The 18,828-nt window shown below is 37.1% G+C and overlaps 1 protein-coding gene and 1 long non-coding RNA gene across 3 annotated transcripts in view; one reads left to right on the top strand and one right to left on the bottom strand.

Annotated features, from left to right (window-relative positions):
* OIP5 (Opa interacting protein 5) overlaps positions 1 to 12,580 on the top strand; it is a 22,844-nt gene extending 10,264 nt beyond the window's left edge. The window contains exon 5 of one of the 2 annotated variants that reach the window (XM_069596044.1): positions 11,908 to 12,580. In XM_069596044.1, coding sequence (XP_069452145.1) covers positions 11,908 to 12,120 — 213 coding nt within the window. In that variant the 3' untranslated portion in view covers positions 12,121 to 12,580. Of the gene's footprint in view, positions 1 to 650; positions 844 to 11,907 lie in introns of those variants that run through there. The other variant, XM_069596045.1, reaches the window with a different exon arrangement.
* LOC138443512 (uncharacterized) lies at positions 8,097 to 18,828 on the bottom strand. The gene is made up of 2 exons (XR_011258185.1): positions 18,667 to 18,828; positions 8,097 to 12,098 (listed from the first exon to the last, which is right to left on the bottom strand). It is a non-coding gene; the product is annotated as an uncharacterized lncRNA (long non-coding RNA).

Here is an 18,828-nt window from a genome sequence, read left to right as displayed (position 1 = left end):
TATCTTGAATCATAAAAAGTAGATTTGTGCTATGTCAGAAATTAAGTTGGGTGTTGTTTTTTTTTACTAAGACTTATCCATGATAACTTCATGCAACTGAGTAACACCACTAAGTTTGGTTTTAGATATGGCTATTCTAAGCTGGAAAAAAAAAAAAACTACTGAAAATCATCTACCAGAAGCATCTGTGCTAAACCTGACAACCAGAGCTACCTTTGAAGACCATTAGCAATTGAAGACAGACATATGTTACTCTAAACAAGAATTTAAAGAATTCTTGCTGCTGGAAAAAAGAGGGAAAGAGTCATTAATGCTTCTGTCTCCACAAGCTTTCTGATTGTACTTTGTTCTTGTCTTCCCAAGTTTCGGAGTTAACACTAACCTGGTGATAAGGGCTAGGAAAGAAGGAGACCAGAAGTAGCAGTGCTCAGCATCAGTGACTGGTCTTTTTTCACAGGAAACTTTGTATCTGTCACTTTACTGTGCTCTAGGTTTGTTGCATAAAGTTCTTTCATAATAGAACAAATGTACTTATGAAATGTGTTGTAATATTACTAGCTCCGAATCACTAGTTTTAATCTGAAGTGGCTTCTAGAATCAGATTGAAAGTTAAAATTAAGATGCCCTGACATCTATATTTCTCTTCCCAGCTGAAAGAGAAGATAATCTTAACACATACTCGCTTAAATTCACTCATGAAAATTCTGAAGAAAGTGCCTCCTGACCAGTCCAAGCAAACAAAGTAATTCAGAATCAGAGGTTGAGTATCAGAAGCAGGCCTTCTTGCTGTCTTCAACAATAGGTGCTGTTTGATCACTTCTCAATAAACATCGACTTCAAGAATGGATAGGAAATGTGATTTATTATGTTTACCTCTAGACTGATTTTCCAAGTGATTTGTGAAGATGTTTCTAGAAGATGAGAAACAGGAGACTTCTGTCCAGGTTTCATAGCTATTTGTCTTAATTTATTTTGGCTTCTTATCAATTTCATAATATTTATTTTTGAAAACATTCTGATGGCAAATTTAAGAATTAAGAGCCAATGTCCCATGAATGCTGTGATCAAAAGATGTATGAGTGGCCTGAGTTGTACTTCTGCTAATTAACTGTTATTCCTACATGGAGCAATTGTCATATGAATACTGAGAAATCATTTTTTTCTTACATGAGATACAGGTATATACATATTCTGTAGGTAATGTTCAACAAGTTAACTCCATAATATATATTTATCTTTACCTTTTCAGTTGTAAACTGAAAAGGAATAGTAATAGGATAGTAATGAAAGGAATGATAAAAACACCAAATACTCACCAAATGCTGTTTTCTCATTATTTTGCTTTATGTAGCACTGTGGTTCAATAGCTTATCATATTATTCATTTAATAAATAGCTATAAATTATGCTAGCTGCTAGAAATTAGCAAAAACCACTCTTCTGTATCTTTCGAGTTAGAGATGGACATTCAAATAACCACATGAAGGCATTTAAAGTTACAACTGTAGTAAGGGTTTTGAAGAAAAGGGACATAGAAAAATAAACATATAGCAGGTACCTGACCTGGTTCTGGGGTCAGGGAAGGTCTTTCTGTTGAAGTGTTTCAGCAGTGGTCTGAAAGATTCAGTTCAGGTCAGTTGCGTCTGAGACCCCATGAATTGCACCATGCCAGGCCTCCCTGTCCATCATCAACGCCCAGAGTTCACTCAGACTCACGTCCATCGAGTCAGTGATGCCATCCAGCCATCTCATCCTCTGTCGTCCCCTTCTCCTCCTGCCCCCAATCCCTCCCAGCATCAGTCTTTTCCAGTGAGTCAACTCTTTGCATGAGGTGGCCAAAGTACTGGAGTTTCAGCCTCAGCATTATTCCCTCCAAAGAAATCCCAGGGCTGATCTCCTTTAGAATGGAGTGGTTGGATCTCCTTGCAGTCCAAGGGACTCTCAAGAGTCTTCTCCAACACCACAGTTCAAAAGCATCAATTCTTCGGCGCTCAGCTTTCTTCACAGTCCAACTCTCACATCCATACATGACCACTGGAAAAACCATAGCCTTGACTAGAAGGACCTTTGTTGGCAAAGGAACGTCTCTGCTTTTTAATATGCTATCTAGGTTGGTCATAACTTTTCTGAAAGATTAGTAGGAGTTAATAAGCTGATAGAGGGAACGGCTTATATGAGGGCCCAGTGAGGCCCCTAAAAAGGCACGTAGGAGTTGTAATAGTGTCCAGAAACCAGAGGCTGCAAAGCCATATTGGCCTCCTAAAGGATATTTGTTTTTATCCCAAGAACAATGAAAAGCTCTTGGAAGAATTTTAAAGGAGGACGCCCTATGACAGGATCAAATTTTCTTTTTCAGAGTCTCATTGTGTTGTCCTGTGAGCAATGGGTGAGAGGTGGCAAGCAGACCCAGAGGGGCTGGCACTAGTAGTCAGATGATAACAGCCAAGGGTGGCGCGCAGACAGGGTAACATGGTTCAGACGTGCCCAGTAGGTTTAATAGCAAGTTCTTTTCCTTTTTGACTGCATAAAGGATATTTTCCTTTAAAAATATTTGAGAAAGAAAATTCTGACTTGCTTTATGCTTTACAGTTTGCAAAATTTGGTTAAGTAAGGAGGAAGCCTCTGGCAACAAACAGTACCAGAAAAGCTTTATTCCTGAAGAATGAGACCCAATAGTCTCTAGTGAGTCATCCTGGGGTTTGTACTGTGTATGGTATGTCTACCTGAACATATTTTATCTAAATTAAGCTCATCTTATGTAGCTATTTTAACTTTGGATTTGTTTTGGTAAACTTTCAATGGAAAATTAAATGCTTAGACTTGACATCTAATCAAGATGGTTGACTTTAAATTTTTTTCCCAAATACAAATCAGATGTTTACTCTAGAATCAAAGTCAGATATAGTAGATGTGTGTCAAAGTAAAGGGTAAAGTACACTCTTCCTTATATTTTTGAGAGGCACAGTAGAGCAATCTGGGAGCCAAATGATTTGGATTCAAATTGTGGCTTGGGTACTTATTAGCCATGAACTTAAAGAATTAAACTCTTCTTTTAAAATAGGGGTTAAAAGCTAACTAGGACTACAGTGAGGATTAAATGAGTTAGTGAATACATCTAATGTTAATTAAGAGTAGTGCTTAATAGTAAATGCTCAATAAATGCTAATTATTATAACTTTAATTCATGTGGACAGACATAATAGGCAGTAATATTTTCACATTATTCTGCAACCTGCTTCTTGTATAGCACATGTCACAGCTTTCTATACCAGGCCTCAGCAATTACTTAACACTTACATATGATTCAGTCATGAATGCATCAGTATTTAACCATTCCTATACTGGACCCTCGTACATGTCTTTGCATATCTGTCCAGGTATTTCTGTAGAAGTGATTCCTAAAGTGGAACAGCCAAAGGGCATGTTCATTTACAATTTTGGTATATGCCTTTTATAAATGTTGTATTAATTGACACTCACAAATGACTGACTTTTAAACAAGCCTTAGTGGTATAAGAGCTCCTCTGGGAAGTGTAATATCAATGACTGGCTGATATTAACAGACTCTGTAAAGATATCATTTAGCATTGTATATGTGTTAAATAAGAGTATTTTCAAAATTCCATGTACTTAAAGACTTCCCTGGTGGTCCAGTGGTTATGACTCTGTGCTTCCACTGTGGGGGACATGGGTTCAACCCCTGGTTGGGCAACTAAGATCCCACATGGCATGTGGTGCACCCAAAAAGTATTAAAAAAAAAAATCTATGTACTTAGAAGAACAAAAAAATTGCATATTGGAGGTTTCCAAGTTGTACACTTTCAAGCTCCTCAGTTAATGGCAGAAACCACTTCAATTTTTGTTAACTCCACCATCTAGCACAGGACCTGGGAGTAGAATGTATCACTGTGTTAAATGAAGTCTCAGAAATCAAAGGAAGAAACTACATTAGTTGTCACATCACAAACCCACATAGCTGTTCTTTGTTAATAGCCAAATCTCAAGGAAGCTTGTAACATCCACTTTCTAAAATTTGAAATGACTCCTTTTCCCTAAACCTACAAGGTATCTTAGTGTTAAAACCTCTTTAGTTATTTAACTTTTTAAAGTTAAATATAAAAGCATCTTAAATGTTTTATATATTTCAGATAGGATGGATTATCTGCAATAATTTTGTCATTACTGAACTTAGCTCACTTATTTCCTTACCAGAAACTACACATTTGCTCCCAGACCTAGCATAAAGTTGGCCCTAACTTTAGGTTAAAAAAGGGGATGGCATAAGGGCATACATTAAATGTGGTACCTCTTTATTCATATGGTTACCTGTTTTTTCCTTGAACTACACCAGAAACTGCTACTTGATATCAAGAAACCCAGGTCCTTTGTTTTCTTTGACATCTGGAGCCTACCTCAGCACAGGTCTGTGAATAGGCTCCTTCTTCACTCTCCATAATTCACTGCATTATTACAATTACCCATTCCAAATAATAACAGTAAAATTTCAGTGCATTCTCAGCCCATGCTGCTTTATTGCCAAAATATATATGTACACAGGTGCAGAGTTTCTAACTCTTACAGCAGTTCCTTTTTACAGCAAAGAATAAAATTTAATCTACAATCCCAAAGATGCATAGATTAGAAAGTAAGTGGCCTTTTGTAAAACTCCAAACAGTCAATGAAAGTCTTTTAACATTATCTTATATACCATGGGAAGGAGAAAATGCTGAACAGTAAAAACAAGCTACTGAAGTAAGTCTCTGTGAAGGTTATTCTAATATGAATCTTTTAAAATTACCAGTGATAGGTGGTTTTAAGGTAAGCGTGAAAACATTACTGTTGCTTAAGGACTGATGATAATTTATTGCCAGAATACTTATCCCTGGGAGAAAAACATTTTAATCTATGGTGTGGCATACCATCACCAAAGGAGACAAAATCTTTTGAAAATTCTAACCTTAACATATCTATTCTGACTTAAAGGTTGGAGAAGTATGAGTTCCTGGAGAAATCTGTGAGTTCCTGGAGAAATCTGTGATGTTTGGATTTCTAATATTAACATTTTAATATGCCCTAGTGGAATAATGGAAGCAGAGATTAGAGAAACTCTGTCCTTCAATCTTTACTGGTTTGTTTGGCAGACATGTTATTATTAAGTACCAAAGAGAAACTTTACATATGGGATATGACATTTCACTTCCTGAACTGAGTCAAATGACTATTAGTAATTCAATTTTTAACTACTGGAAAGTTATCCAAAGGTATTTGGAATCAAATCCCACAGCAAAGATGAAAGTCAGGTAGAAATAATTTTCAATCACTGAATGTGAAACTGGATGGTGCCTAGTGAAAACCAGTCTAATTCTGAATTCTCTTCTACTTAGTCCTCTTTCAGATACAATGAATCCCATTTGTACATTTGTCATGATCACATGTTCTTTCATGGGTTATTTCAAAATCAGAAATCATCTCAAAAAATTGTAAGCTATCACAATAAACTGGTCTATTTTCTACATCAAGAAAATAAATGACAAGGTTTTTCTTCAAAATGGGAAAAGCTGCTCCTTTTTACCTGGCATAAAAAACTTTAAGCAACAAATTATAAAACTCTGGCTATAAAACTTTTCTTTGAAAATTTGAATACAGGAACAACAGAGAAACCAAACTACAGGTGTGTGAGTATTTTAAGGACTATCTCCATAAAATGTAAAGGGCTCCTTTGCTGGAAGGAACTCTTACGGCTGGTTAATAGCAGTACCATCCAAAGAGCTGCCCAGTTACCTGAAAATCCTGGAACATCTGAAGTACATGCATTATTGTCTCTCTTCACTTTCAAGATTCTAGTCTTAAAGAGATCCAAAGTTAAGCCACATAAACTTTATCAGACAAATCCCATTCCTGGTTACATCTTCCACACTGGCACTCCATACCCTTTCTGAAACTCTGCACTTGATTATTAGAGCCACAACAGCTTTTTATTCAACATGCTTAGTTTGTGCTTTGTTTTTAAACATGCTTGGGGACTAATGGAACCAGGCAAGAAGTTAGAGGGTGAGCACTGTTATGCTCTCTTCTTGACAGTCTGAATGTCTTGTGGTTGCCCCTGTTCTAGCTCCCATTTTCAACGGAAGAAAGAGTCTTTACTTAGAAAATGAAAACTAATGATCCAAACAATAAATTCAAGATAGTGGTTTAAGTCTCTATTGCTTCATTACTAATAAATGGATATATATAATTACTAGTAACCACATTAACACTGTACATTTTCAACCATGCATTAGGAATATTATACTCTAAAGAGTTATGGGCCTGCCACTATTGCTCGTACTTTCATTCAGACCCAGTTTTAATAAACATGCAGAGTAAACTCTTTCACTAAGAGGAATTAGGGGAAATTACAAGGGATACATGCAGTTTCCACTGAAAATATAGGTTGATAAAGTGATTGCTTAGAAATGCAGGCAGCTGCTCCACATCTATCACAATGCTGCTTCAGAACAGAGGTATAAAAGTCACACACAAAAAGGTTAAAATTTGGACCCTATTCAGTTATAAAAGGCTTAATTGCAAATTCTGGTCCTTTCGGGTAGAGAATAATGTAAAAATTTGGGAAAAGAGTACTGACAGATGTCCTCTGGAGCAGTTAAGTTTTCTTGGCCATTTACTGACAGTGATGGCATAGAAGAGCATACATAGGTGGTGTAGACGGTGAAAATGCTCTTAGGCAGAATGGTTTCTGATTCACATTAATGAGCATACCTGCACAGCTCCCTGGGGAAAAGGAGTTTATGAACAGCAGAGCTAATACAATGTAAACTCAAAAATCAGTGCCCTGAAGTTGAGCATAGCCCTCTGCTTTTGAAAACTGTTGGCCAAGGAATCCTTCCAAACATGGTATAATTAACAGCCAAGCAATGTTCTGAATAAACTAGAAGCAATTTGCTTGTACCAGCAGCACCATGAGAATGTAAACTCCTGGAGGCCAAGGGTCTCTTCATATTTTGCATATCACAGGTACATAAAGAGTAAACATGGGATCACAATATTGGAAAATAATCAACCATACTTTGAGACCACAAAAACTCAAGAGCACATTTGAGCATTTAGAACTGTTATGTGGCTGTTGCGGGTAATCTTTAATTGTTCTAAGTAACTCAACTGTTGACATCACTGTAACATGCAGTGGTGTCCTCATGATCGTGCAGATGTCTGAATATTGCTTGATTATTCCAATGCCTCTAACACCAACTGAAGGCATAGGACATATAAAGAGGAGCTATAATCATTTAATAATAGAGCCTTTTCTCTATCCTTTGGAGTTGCCATTTAAGAATTTAGTATTCAAGAGGCACTATTTTCTTAGATCCACTCTATTTATCTTTCAGCTTTCCCCCCTGGGAAACAAGGGAACACAGTTTTGGGGAATCTTCAAGGTACTAAATGGCCAAGATGAACATGAGGTAAAAGTAGTCGCCCTTGTTCCACAATTACATCTAGATGTGAGAGCTGTGTTGTTCTGCAGATCAAGAAACTAGTTTACTGGGTTCCTGATAAAATAAGCTGTCATAAACCACAGGCTTTGGCACATCTACATTAGATGATGTACTGTCTTTGGCCATTCCTTTCAATCCTTTTGCTTAACACCTTGAAATCCTAACTCCCCTATACTAATAGGCATGAGGAAAAGCCAGTTATCCAAGCTCTTGGTTTGTTTTTTAAACCATAAATATATACACACAACAAACTTTTCTTTTAAAAAACGTACCCAGGAAACTAATGGAGAAAGATGAGGTGACAAAGCAAAATGTATGCCATTTTATAAATGGCCTGTTGCTAAAAGAAACGTCATGAGCAAAATCCCCACACGATGTGCTTCGGTGGGGATACGTCAGCAGGGGTATGTTTCCAGGTTAAGCATCAGATAAGGTTAATTTAACGAGGCTCTAAAGAACCTCTGCTCTAGCAACCAAGTAAAGTATTTAAACTTTGACTTACACAAAAATTGCTATTTCTCACATAATGATATATTCATGCACATTCATAGTTTTTTTTAAGTACCTTTATACACTCTTTATCTAAAACATCTTTTTCCTTTCATGGAATTCTGTTGATCGCAGTCTCAAATTCAAGTAGTAGTCTATTGTACAATCTTGCTAATGCAACTTATTATACATGCAAAACTGTTATTGCTACTGAAATTCTACCTCTTGAAAATTATGAGCTTGTTTTATGGCTTTTTTTTTTTGCAATAGGAAATATCCTTTCCTATATACTCTGCTATTTTGCATTCATTACCTTTGCAGAGGTATTTTTAAAAACGTTTAAATGCTTTGCAGAAGTGGATTCTCCCAGGCACTAAACTACTTGAACCAAGAGTACAACCACTTTTAAGTACAATCTTAGAATCTAAAACCTGGGTCCCTGGAGATCTGCTGCCCAAGAGTCAATTTGTTTAAGCCTGCTTCTGCACGTGTCACACCACATTAAAAATGTTTTGCATTTCCTATCATACTAACTGTAGAATCTGTGTCTATCCTGAACTCTCCTGAGATCTAAAAACCACAGCAGAAAACTGCCATTTCCAAGTTCTCAAGAAAGCTTTTAGAGGTAGGAATTTCTTTTCTACAGAAAGCTATGCTTTCAGAACAAAACAAACTTTTATTTCTACGAGGAAAGCAGAAAAAAGTGAAAGCTGTCTGAGGCAATCACTATAACCAAGCAGAGAGTTAACACATGGCAGCCTAGGTAGGCTCCAGTTAGCTTCATTTCCAATTCTCATGAAAAGGTCTGGAATCCCATCAATACACAATTCAGCAGATTTAAAAACAGGAAAAACCCATGAGAAATTCATCTAGGACACTCTGAACTACTGATCAGTGTTGTTCTGTTAACCCGTAGCATACTGTAGATGGAAGCATAAATGGCCTGCAGATCAGAAAAACAGTCACTTGAGCAATAAACACAAAATCTTGGTAACATGCAAAATATAAAATAATCTGATGCAAAAGGAGTGGAAAAACAATAAACCTACCAGACATACAATGTGAAAACAGTGTAAGAACAATTTCACTTCAAACTTGAGAGAGCAAAGCCAAATCATGAAATAGGGCCTTGTTTTGATGTAAGGTTTCATAAAGACACAAAGGCAACTGCTTTCCAGCTACCTCATGGAAAGCTTAAATATCCTCAAAGACAGTATCTCATGTTGTGACCCCACATTTCTATTCCTAAATGAGTACTTTTGGCTTTAATCTCTTTTTCCCCAGGGAGAATATCACAGATTCAGATATTTATGAGAAAAAAAAAAAAAAGGTCTAGATTTCCCAATCTTTTTACACTATTATTTTCTGTAATTCATCCTGAAGTTTAAAGTATTACTAAGCTCATGCACTAACCCCTAACATGGCACTACAATATGCTACCAAGCACTAATGCTTACAAAACTATACACATCTCAAAATGGAAGACATTGGTGATTTTGTTGTTCTTAAACAACTTGTAACATTTGTCCACAAGTATTTAGAAAAAAAATATACATATATATATTTCTATTGCACATATCCCGTTTTTGTTCAACTTTTTAAAAGAAAAAAATGCCAGCTAACATGGATAAGCAAAGTAAAGGAAGTAGGCACAGCTACAGAAAGAGGCATAGTCCTGCCTAAAATTATAGCTTTTGCCATCATGAAGTGGAACAAAATACATCAGGAAAACAATGTGGATGCAGTAAGTAAACACCGGGCAAATACAACTGGAATATACCCATTTTGTTAAATGCCATCTGATGAAAATCATGGAAGATGCGGAAACAATTTGAAAGAAAGCATTAAGCAGTGGTCTCTTAGCTGTGAAATGAAAATATGTAAAGCAACTTGAGAAGATGAGTCTGATACACACACATATTTAAACAAGTGGAAAAGAGACAGTTTCACTGGTGCTGCTGGTACACGTCTCTGCTATACTCTGCCAAAAGATTCTTGCCAAAAAAAAAAGGGCGGGGGGAGGAGATGGCTTTAACAAACAAATGTTGATATTTTCAACGTACCAACGGGACTTATATAGGCAGGTTCCATTCCTAAAGCATTCCTACAGTTTTTAACAATTCCAAAATACTGAGAGAAAACATCAGGAAATGGCTGAGAAGTTACTAAGAGAAAAATTTAAGTTACCTTTATCCAAGCTACTTTGACTATGTTTTACAGCACTGAGTAATTGCTCGCAATTAAGAGAAATTATATTTTATCTTTATCATGTAATTATTTTGCCAAAATGTTTTATGTCAATGCAAACTAGCTGACCAATTTAACTAATGATTAAGAATACTCAATTATTTTCCAATTTTGGCTATTTCTATCACTCTCAAATTCTGATAAATCTTTCCCAAGATTTCAGCAGCACAGCACGTATGACCCTGGGCAAACATTCTGTGTATCACAGAGATAATCTAAGATGATTTGATCTTAATTTCATTGAAGCAGCTTTAAATTCTTTCTCTACTCACAGACTTATTATAAAAGGTTTCCTTCTTATGTAAAGACCTGGAAATTCATACAGTGGTCCTCTGTTGATTTGGAAGCAAGGACAGCTTTACCCTATAGACTGTTCATCAGATAATACATGTTTTCACAGAAAGGAAGTGCATTACTTTTCTTATTGGAATTATTTTTCCTGTTTGAGGGTTTCTCCCCCACTTTTTTTCACACTCTGAATTTTTCTAAATCTACACGGAACCAATCACGTTTGGGTACATTTCCTCTGAGGTCCATTCTCTGATGAGAAAGTTCAGTTCCAACTGGAGAAAGTTACCTGAGTCCAAGCCTTTTCAGTCAGACATTACACCTATTGCCTAGAAAAACAAATAGCCAAGAACCCATCTTGGGTCAAAGGAAAAAAGTTATTTATGCTTTTACAAAAAACAGAGCTGTAAGAATGTGAAATGCCATAAACTCAGAGCTGCATAAAGCACTTTCACTTATTTTTCCAAGGGAAAGGAATAATACGGAAAGTTTCCTCCTTTTTTCCTCCACTCCTCTATGTCCACAGCTGAGGCAGGTCATACTGTAAGGTCCATCACATCCCCTGAACAGAAAATCCACTTATGCCACTTTTCTTCCAGCCTTAGCAGCATGTAAAACCAAGTCTCAAGCGCTATATAAGACTCCACAAAAAAGAATGAAACACTTTGTAATACAGTAGGTCTCTCATGCTCCAGAGGTGAAGAGGGTTCCATCACTGGAGTCAAAACTTGTTTCCTTTTACCAATCTTTCACTAAACCCAGGCATGCATTCATAAGGTTAGCATCTGCACAATGTGGTCATTCCTTAGATGAATGAAAAAACATTTAAAAATACCAAATATCCAAAGATTTCTGAGAATGAAGTCAACCACAGCTTCCTTCTCCAGGAGAAAAATTCCTCTTATCATCCCAAACTGTGGACTTACATATGTAAAAACAGCTATTTATAGGTTTGTGATGGTTTATTCACATATGGAAGTAACCTTGTGATATCTTGTCTTTTTACTTCTTTATCACATCAACGGTTTTATTGCAAATCAGGACCTTTGTTCTTATCTAGTAAATCCATGTCAAAGGATAAGCCAGGATGTAGATACATATGTAAGCCATCTCTTTAAGCATCTCTTTCATTTCAAATTAGAACATATATCTAGAATTTACTGTTTTAAGTCTTAACTGTGCTTATCATGATAGTGATTAAAACTGGAAGACAAAAAAAACCCAGAACCCTGATGTGATACTGATACCTGCTATTTATAGTCAGTCTTCTTGTTTGGAACAAAAGGTAAAGAATTCACAAATATCACCATCATAGCATCTGCTTCAAACGAGACATCAGCCTTCAGCTTTTGAAATAATTTCTTTGTGATTCAGCTGCTCCTCTCTTCCAGGAGAACTTGGCGGAAGGACTGTGCCCAGGGCTTCTCTGTGCGGAATCTGAGTGGGAGCAAAAAGAAGAGCAGCCTTTCCAGTGCAAGTCACGGAGGCAACGTGTAGAGAAGAAACATCCACATTTCAACAGGGAAGGTGACTGGATAAGAGAAGCAGGACTACCCCACTCCAGAAGACAATGTAGAAGCACCTGGAAATACAAAATAAATTAAAAAACAGAAGGATTAAGATAGGTATTTCTACAGGAGCTTACTTTTTAAAAGTAATATTTAAAAACAGAAAAAAAAAAAACCTGCTTGGATTGCATATTGTTTAAAAGAAAATATCCAACCATACCACCAAATTCAGTATTATCAGTAAAGCAGAAGCAATAGCCAGAAAAAATATCTAAGTATACACAAAAAGTTAGATTTATATAAAAACTAGTATTATATAAAATGAGAGATACATGTCAATTTCATGTTACACAAATCAGTAATATATTCTAAGTTTTTATAGCCATGAAATGATTCTATGTAAAACATCTGTGTTTAAAAGCAGTACTGTACTTCAAAGGTGATGTTTAAATACTTAATAGGAAAAACCATGTGTATCATCTTACTCAGAATTATCTTCAACTACCTAAGATTAAGAGTGAACAATAAAAAGTTTGTAAACTAACCACAGGTAAAACAGTATGTACTGTACCATGATCACCCAATGCAAACATGTAAAAACATCAGCAGTTTATTGCTATTGAACATAACACTTAAACTGTAAATATCTGCAAAAGTAAATCAGACAAAAAAGGACAAATACTGTATAAAGTCCACTTACATGAGGTACCTAGATGAGGCAAATTCATAGAGAAAGAAAGTGGAATAGAGGTTACTACTATAACTACTATTATATATATAATAATATATAAAATATATATATTACTACTATAACTACTGTAACTACTAACTAGGTTACTATTATAACAACTATACACTGTGATCTATAAAACTTACACATACATTCTGTAAAGTTGGTGCTTTACTAGGCATTTCTGGGTCCCTAAACTCATTTGTTTACTGCTGCTGCTGATACAGGAAAAAAAGTAATTTACTTTTCATTTATAAAAGTAAATTTTTTATATTAAAAAATTTGACTTAAGAGGATGAAAAGATAGAACAGGAACTTTCAATGTAGCTCTTGTGCCAGCTAGATCTGAGTCAAATGACTTTATGTAGTAGTCAGCTTTAAGATGGTCCCCCCTTATTACTGCCCCTGGTATTCAACCCCTTTAATAATCTGTTCTAAAAATGAATCAAGGTTGATCTATGTAACCACTGTATAATAAAAAATTTTGACTGCCCCTTGTTCCTAGAGGGAGACTACAAATCTCTGGAATTTACAGTAAATGAACCAGTGGAAATTAAACAACATACTCTGACACAACCAACAGGTCAACGAAGAAATCACGAGGGAACTTTGACAATATCTTGAGGCAAGAACTTCCCTGGTGGTCCAGTGATTAAGAATCCACCTTCCAATGCAGGGTACATGGGTTCAATCCCTGGTCATGGAACTAAGACGCCACATGGCAACTAAGCCTGTATGTTGTAATGAAGACACAGTGCAGTCAAAAAAGAAAAATCTTGAGACAAAAGAAAACAAACACAACATACCAAAACTTACAGGATGCAGCAAAAGCAGTGCTGAGAGAGAAATTTATAGTTGTAAATGGTAAAACTGAAAAAGAAGGGTATCAAACCTACAACCTGACTTTATACATTAAGGAACTAGAAAAAGAGTAAAACTAAACCCAAAGCAGCAAGAAGGGAAAAATAAATATTAGAGCTCAGATAAATGGAGAACAGAAAAACAACATACAAAACCAACAAAACCCAAAATGGGTTCTTACAGGGTCATTGGCATTCCTGAATCTGCAGCCAGTTGGTCAGAAGTAGAAGTGTCCTGAGGATCCTTCAAAATACAGCTGACATCTAAAGTAAGGGCAGTCTTCCTGGGGGTCATGTCCTTTGACTTGGGGGGGGGGGGTCTGCATTAATTCCAGATGGTTAGTGTCAAAACTGTATTGCAGTATACTAGTTAGTGTTCAAACAATGAGCAAAAGAATGAGGAAGTGAGTGAGTAACCTCAGAGGCAAGGTCAGAGGTGGGATTGAGGCTCCTGCCTTGTTCTGGGATAAGCCAGCTGCTGTATCATAAGGACACTCAAGCAGCCCTGGAAGAGGCTGACAGTGGAAGGAACTGAGGCTTTCCACCACCAGCATGAACTTGTTATCCATGTGAACGAGCCACCACAGAATCAGACCAGATGACTACCATCCCAGCTAGTATCTTGACTATATAACCTTATGAGATGTCAAGCCAGAAACCATCCAAGCTGCTCCCTAACTGCTGACCCACATAAACTGTGAAAGATAATGAATGTTTACTGTTGTTTTAATCCACCAAATTTTGGGTAATTAGTTATGCACAATAAATAGCTCATACACGTTGCTTCCTCTAAGGACATGAAGAATGATATACCATAGGAGTTAAGTACTTTCTTACTTTGCTATGTAAATCCAGAACACATTTGATAAAACAAAGTGGGTCTCACTGTCATCCAAATTAAGTTTTAAAGTGTCCTATTTGAAACAAATCCAGGGTTTGTTAGACAGTTTCTGCCCCCAAATATGGATAGACTATACTAATATAGATCTGCTTAAGTAGATTTATTTCCTCCCTATAAATGAAAGTACACTATACACCTTGTTCTGCACCCTGCTTTTTCCTTTAAAGTATACTAGAGATCATTCTGTACCAGAATTTAAAGGTACTTTGTAAATACAAAAGCACTTACTTTCTAAGTACAAAAGCACTGATAAGTGCTTATCAGTTCCCTATAGATTTATACGTTGCTATACAAATGTAAAATTTCTATTACTCAGGCCCAATATGGAGTCCTTTGTGCTAACCCCACATCACCAAACCAAGACTTTAATACCTAACCTAACTGCAGTTTCAACCTCCTGCAGAAATGTAACCTTTAACCAGTCAGTCTGGAATTGCCCGGTCAGCAGAACCCTTCTGTTCCTCTTAGGAGGATGACCTTCCCTGAAATAATGTATTTTTTGCTAATAATTTCCTGTTTCTGCCCCGTTCCCACCTTTCCTCTTCTACAGCTCAGTGGAGGTCCTTTCTATCTGCTAGATGAGAGGCTGCCTGACTCATGAATCATTTAGTGACGCCAATCTGATCTTTACTCTGCTGACATAATTAAAAAAGACACACACACCCCTATGTTAAACAGCAGCATTATTCACAACAGCCAACATGTGGAAACAACCTAAATGTCCAACAACAGATGAATGAATGAAGATGTGGCACATATATACAATGGAGTACTCCTCAGCTAGAAGAACAAAATAATGCCACCTGCAGCAACATAGATGCAACTAGAGATTACCATCCTAAGTGACGTCAGAAAGAGAAGTACTGTGTGGTATCACTGATGTGTGAAATCTAAAATATGACACAAATGAACCTATTATGAAGCAGAAATAGACTCACAAACATAGAGAACAGATTTGTGCTTGCCAAGGGGGAGTTGAGGTAGGAGAGATGGAGTGGGAGTTTGGGGTTAGTAGATGCAAACTATCATATACAGAATGGATGGACAACAAGGTCCTACTGTATTAAGGAACTATATTCAAAGTCCTGGGATAAACCATAATGGAAAAGTATATAAAAAAGAATGTGTGTGTGTGTGTATGTATAATTGACTCACTTTACTGTATAGGAGACATTAAGACAACATTGTAAATCAACTATACTTCAATTAAAATTGATTAACTCAGCTGAATTTTTATTCAACAATCTGCATGGACTTAATTAATTAAGGTTATAAATCCAAGCAACAAAGCCTTTACTCTAAAAGCATAAGATAAAGATGCTTACAACTAAAGGGCACTTACTCTGTTTCCTCCGTTTTTATTCCTTTTCTTAATATTAAAATATACATAGTTGGAGCTTTTCACTAACCTTTTTCATTTTTTAATTGTAAAATATGCATAACATACAATTTATCATCTTAACCCTTTAAAGTGTACAGCTCAATGGCATTAAGTACATTCACATTATTGTGCAACCATCACCACCATCCATCTCTATAACTCTTCGTATCACAAAACTGAAACTCTGTACTGATTAAATAAATCTTAATTTCCACTCCCTGAAGCCCCTGGCAACCATCCTTCTACTGTCAGGCTCTATGAGTTCGACTATATTTAAACACCTTATACAATTGGGATACAAGATTTTAATCCGTAAAGCAGTTGAACGTTCAATGTTTTCATATATTATAATCAATAATCAAGGTGTAAGACTAAGTAGACATTATGGGTTGAACTATGTCAAATGTCATCCCCAAGTTCGTATGTTGTCTTACAAGTACCTCAAAATGTGACCTTATTTGGAAACAGGGTCACTGCATAAGTAATTAATTAAAATGAAGTCATACTGAATGGGCCCCTAATCTGATTAGTGTCCTTATAAAAGGAGAATTTAGGACTCTGACATACACAGGGAGAATGCCCTGTGAAGGATGGAGTTATGCTGCCACAAGCCAAAGAACTACCAAAAACTAGAAGAAAGGTCTGGAACAAATCCTTCCCAAGTGCATTCAGGGAGAGTCTGGTCCCCGCAACACCTTGATTTTAGATGTCTGATTTCTGAGTCACCCACTTAGTAGTTCTTTTTTATAGCCCAGGAAACTAATACAGTAGCTATGAACCCTAATTTGCACATAAGGTTACTGTCTACTATGAAAGCACTATCACTTAATGCTCTTTGAGCAGCAGAATGTACTTTACTTCTGTGGTAAATTCAGAAGAATAGATTCATACCAAGAGATAATAAAGGTGTACTGAAGAGCTTTATAATTCAAATTTAAGTGACTATACTCTAAATCTTTCCTCCTTATCCAATAAAAATTATTGGTTTGGGAAAATGATCAAATTTTTATTTTCTTTTATATCTAATACATTGGTTTTGTTGAAAATAAATGATTTAGCTTAAATAATTTATACTCACTTGTGATATTCATTCTCAGTTGAAGCTAATGATTTCTTGTTCCACTTCCATCTAGCTATTTCTGAGCTACTTTAACAGTATTTAAAAGCATTAGCTACTTTTACTCACTTGCCAAATCCCGAGTTCAGCATTTTGTTTTTTTTTTTTGAGATGAATATAAAAGCACCTAAATGGCAAGGAAATTGTTCTTCCTGCAGTAAGGGGAAGAAAGAAAAATTGCAGTAAGGACATAGCCCTCATGTGTGCTACATGCATCCATGTGCATAATTATCCAAATGAAACAAATAAGTCTTAAACATTATAAAACACTATTTGGAAGGAACAATCAGAAAAGAAGTTACTCTTTATCTGCACTGGCATTAATTTTATAAAGATGTCAAAACTCCTGAAGCAGTGGTTCTCAAGTTTTTAAAGAAGGTTCCCCTTGAGAATCTGATGATGCCGTGGGCCCTCTCCTCCCACAGAAGACCTCTGCTTTAGTAAAGATGACCACTCCCCTGTTTGTAAGGTAGGAAGAAGAATGTTCTGCACCATATTTTCTTTATTTTCCTAAATGAAAGGAAAAAACTACTCCAGACAAAAGCAACAAAAAGCTTTTATTTCTTCACCCAGTATTTTCAGGTCTGCTAAATCCAGAGCCAGCACAAAGTGTTTACCAGTCACATTCATTTGTAGTAGGACACGTCATTTGAACCGGGCCTAACTAAAGTGCCAGTTTCAAACAGGCTTCACCAACTCAGAAACCTAGTAACAGGAACCCTTCCCACAATTTAACTGAAAGACCGAATGTGAGGGGTCATAACAACTCAAATTACAAAAAGATACATCCCATGAAGTTAAACAAAAACAGAATAGAAATGCCTGAGTATTATACTTTGCAACCTGCCCCCATTAAACAAATTACTTTCTAATAATAATTCCCCAAACTCTTCCTCATTCTAAAAAAAATTTATATATTTATATATATATATAAAAATTAAACTGTATACTGACTCTTTCAGCTCTGGAAAACTACGGTGAATTTTATCTAGTCAGCCGAGACTAATGCGCCATAGGCAACTATCAGGTCATACAAGGACAAAGCTGCTTTCTCAGACCTTAAAAAAGTTTGAGAGGTGGTAGTGGGAATAAATGGATGTAACAGAGTTAAGCAAGAGTACATACACGATACACAGACTCAAACTGAAATCCCCGGGCGGGGTGGTGTGGGAGGGTGAGGAACCTGACCTGTTACATCAAATCTCAAGGTCAACGGGACGGGCACACAAAATACTCAGAACTCGGACAGGCCTCGATTGAAACCCGAGACTCAAGGCAAAACAGTGGGCAAGAAGTTGTGAGACGAGGAACAGAAACAAACCAATAAAACTAAGATATTCTTCAAAGATAAACGACACACAACGCCAGATATACAACGTGCCAGATATACAGCGTGGGTGCAACCACTGGGGAACGAGCCGAAAGCACAAACGCAGCCAAGCCCAAGGCACTGAGGTCAGTGGCGGAACGGGTTTGAGAAGTGGTGCAACACACCTTCAAAGGCAGGGTCGGCCGCCCTAGGGCAGCTCAGAAGGAAACCAGCGCCCAGCCAAGGCCCGCACCAGCTGCAGGCAGGCTCTGCACTCTGCTCCTCGGATGGTTTGGGCCGCGCCACCTCCTGCTAGTTCCCCGTCCCTAGCCTTCCCGGCTTACCTCGCGCGGGCCGGCAGAAGCACTCCAGCGCCCGGGGGCCGGCCCGCCCCCTGGCCCAAAGGCCAGACAGCCTCAATGTGCTTCACTCCGCCATCTTCGCTCCTTCTCAAGTCCGCCAACTCTACGGCGGCCGTTTCCAGGCGCCCCGCCTCTTCCGCTAAT

The sequence above is a fragment of the Ovis canadensis genome, chromosome 7, assembly GCF_042477335.2.
Source record: "Ovis canadensis isolate MfBH-ARS-UI-01 breed Bighorn chromosome 7, ARS-UI_OviCan_v2, whole genome shotgun sequence".
Lineage (NCBI taxonomy): Eukaryota > Metazoa > Chordata > Mammalia > Artiodactyla > Bovidae > Ovis > Ovis canadensis.
Note: the sequence above shows the minus strand (reverse complement) of the source record. Positions and strands in the feature narration are given on the sequence as shown.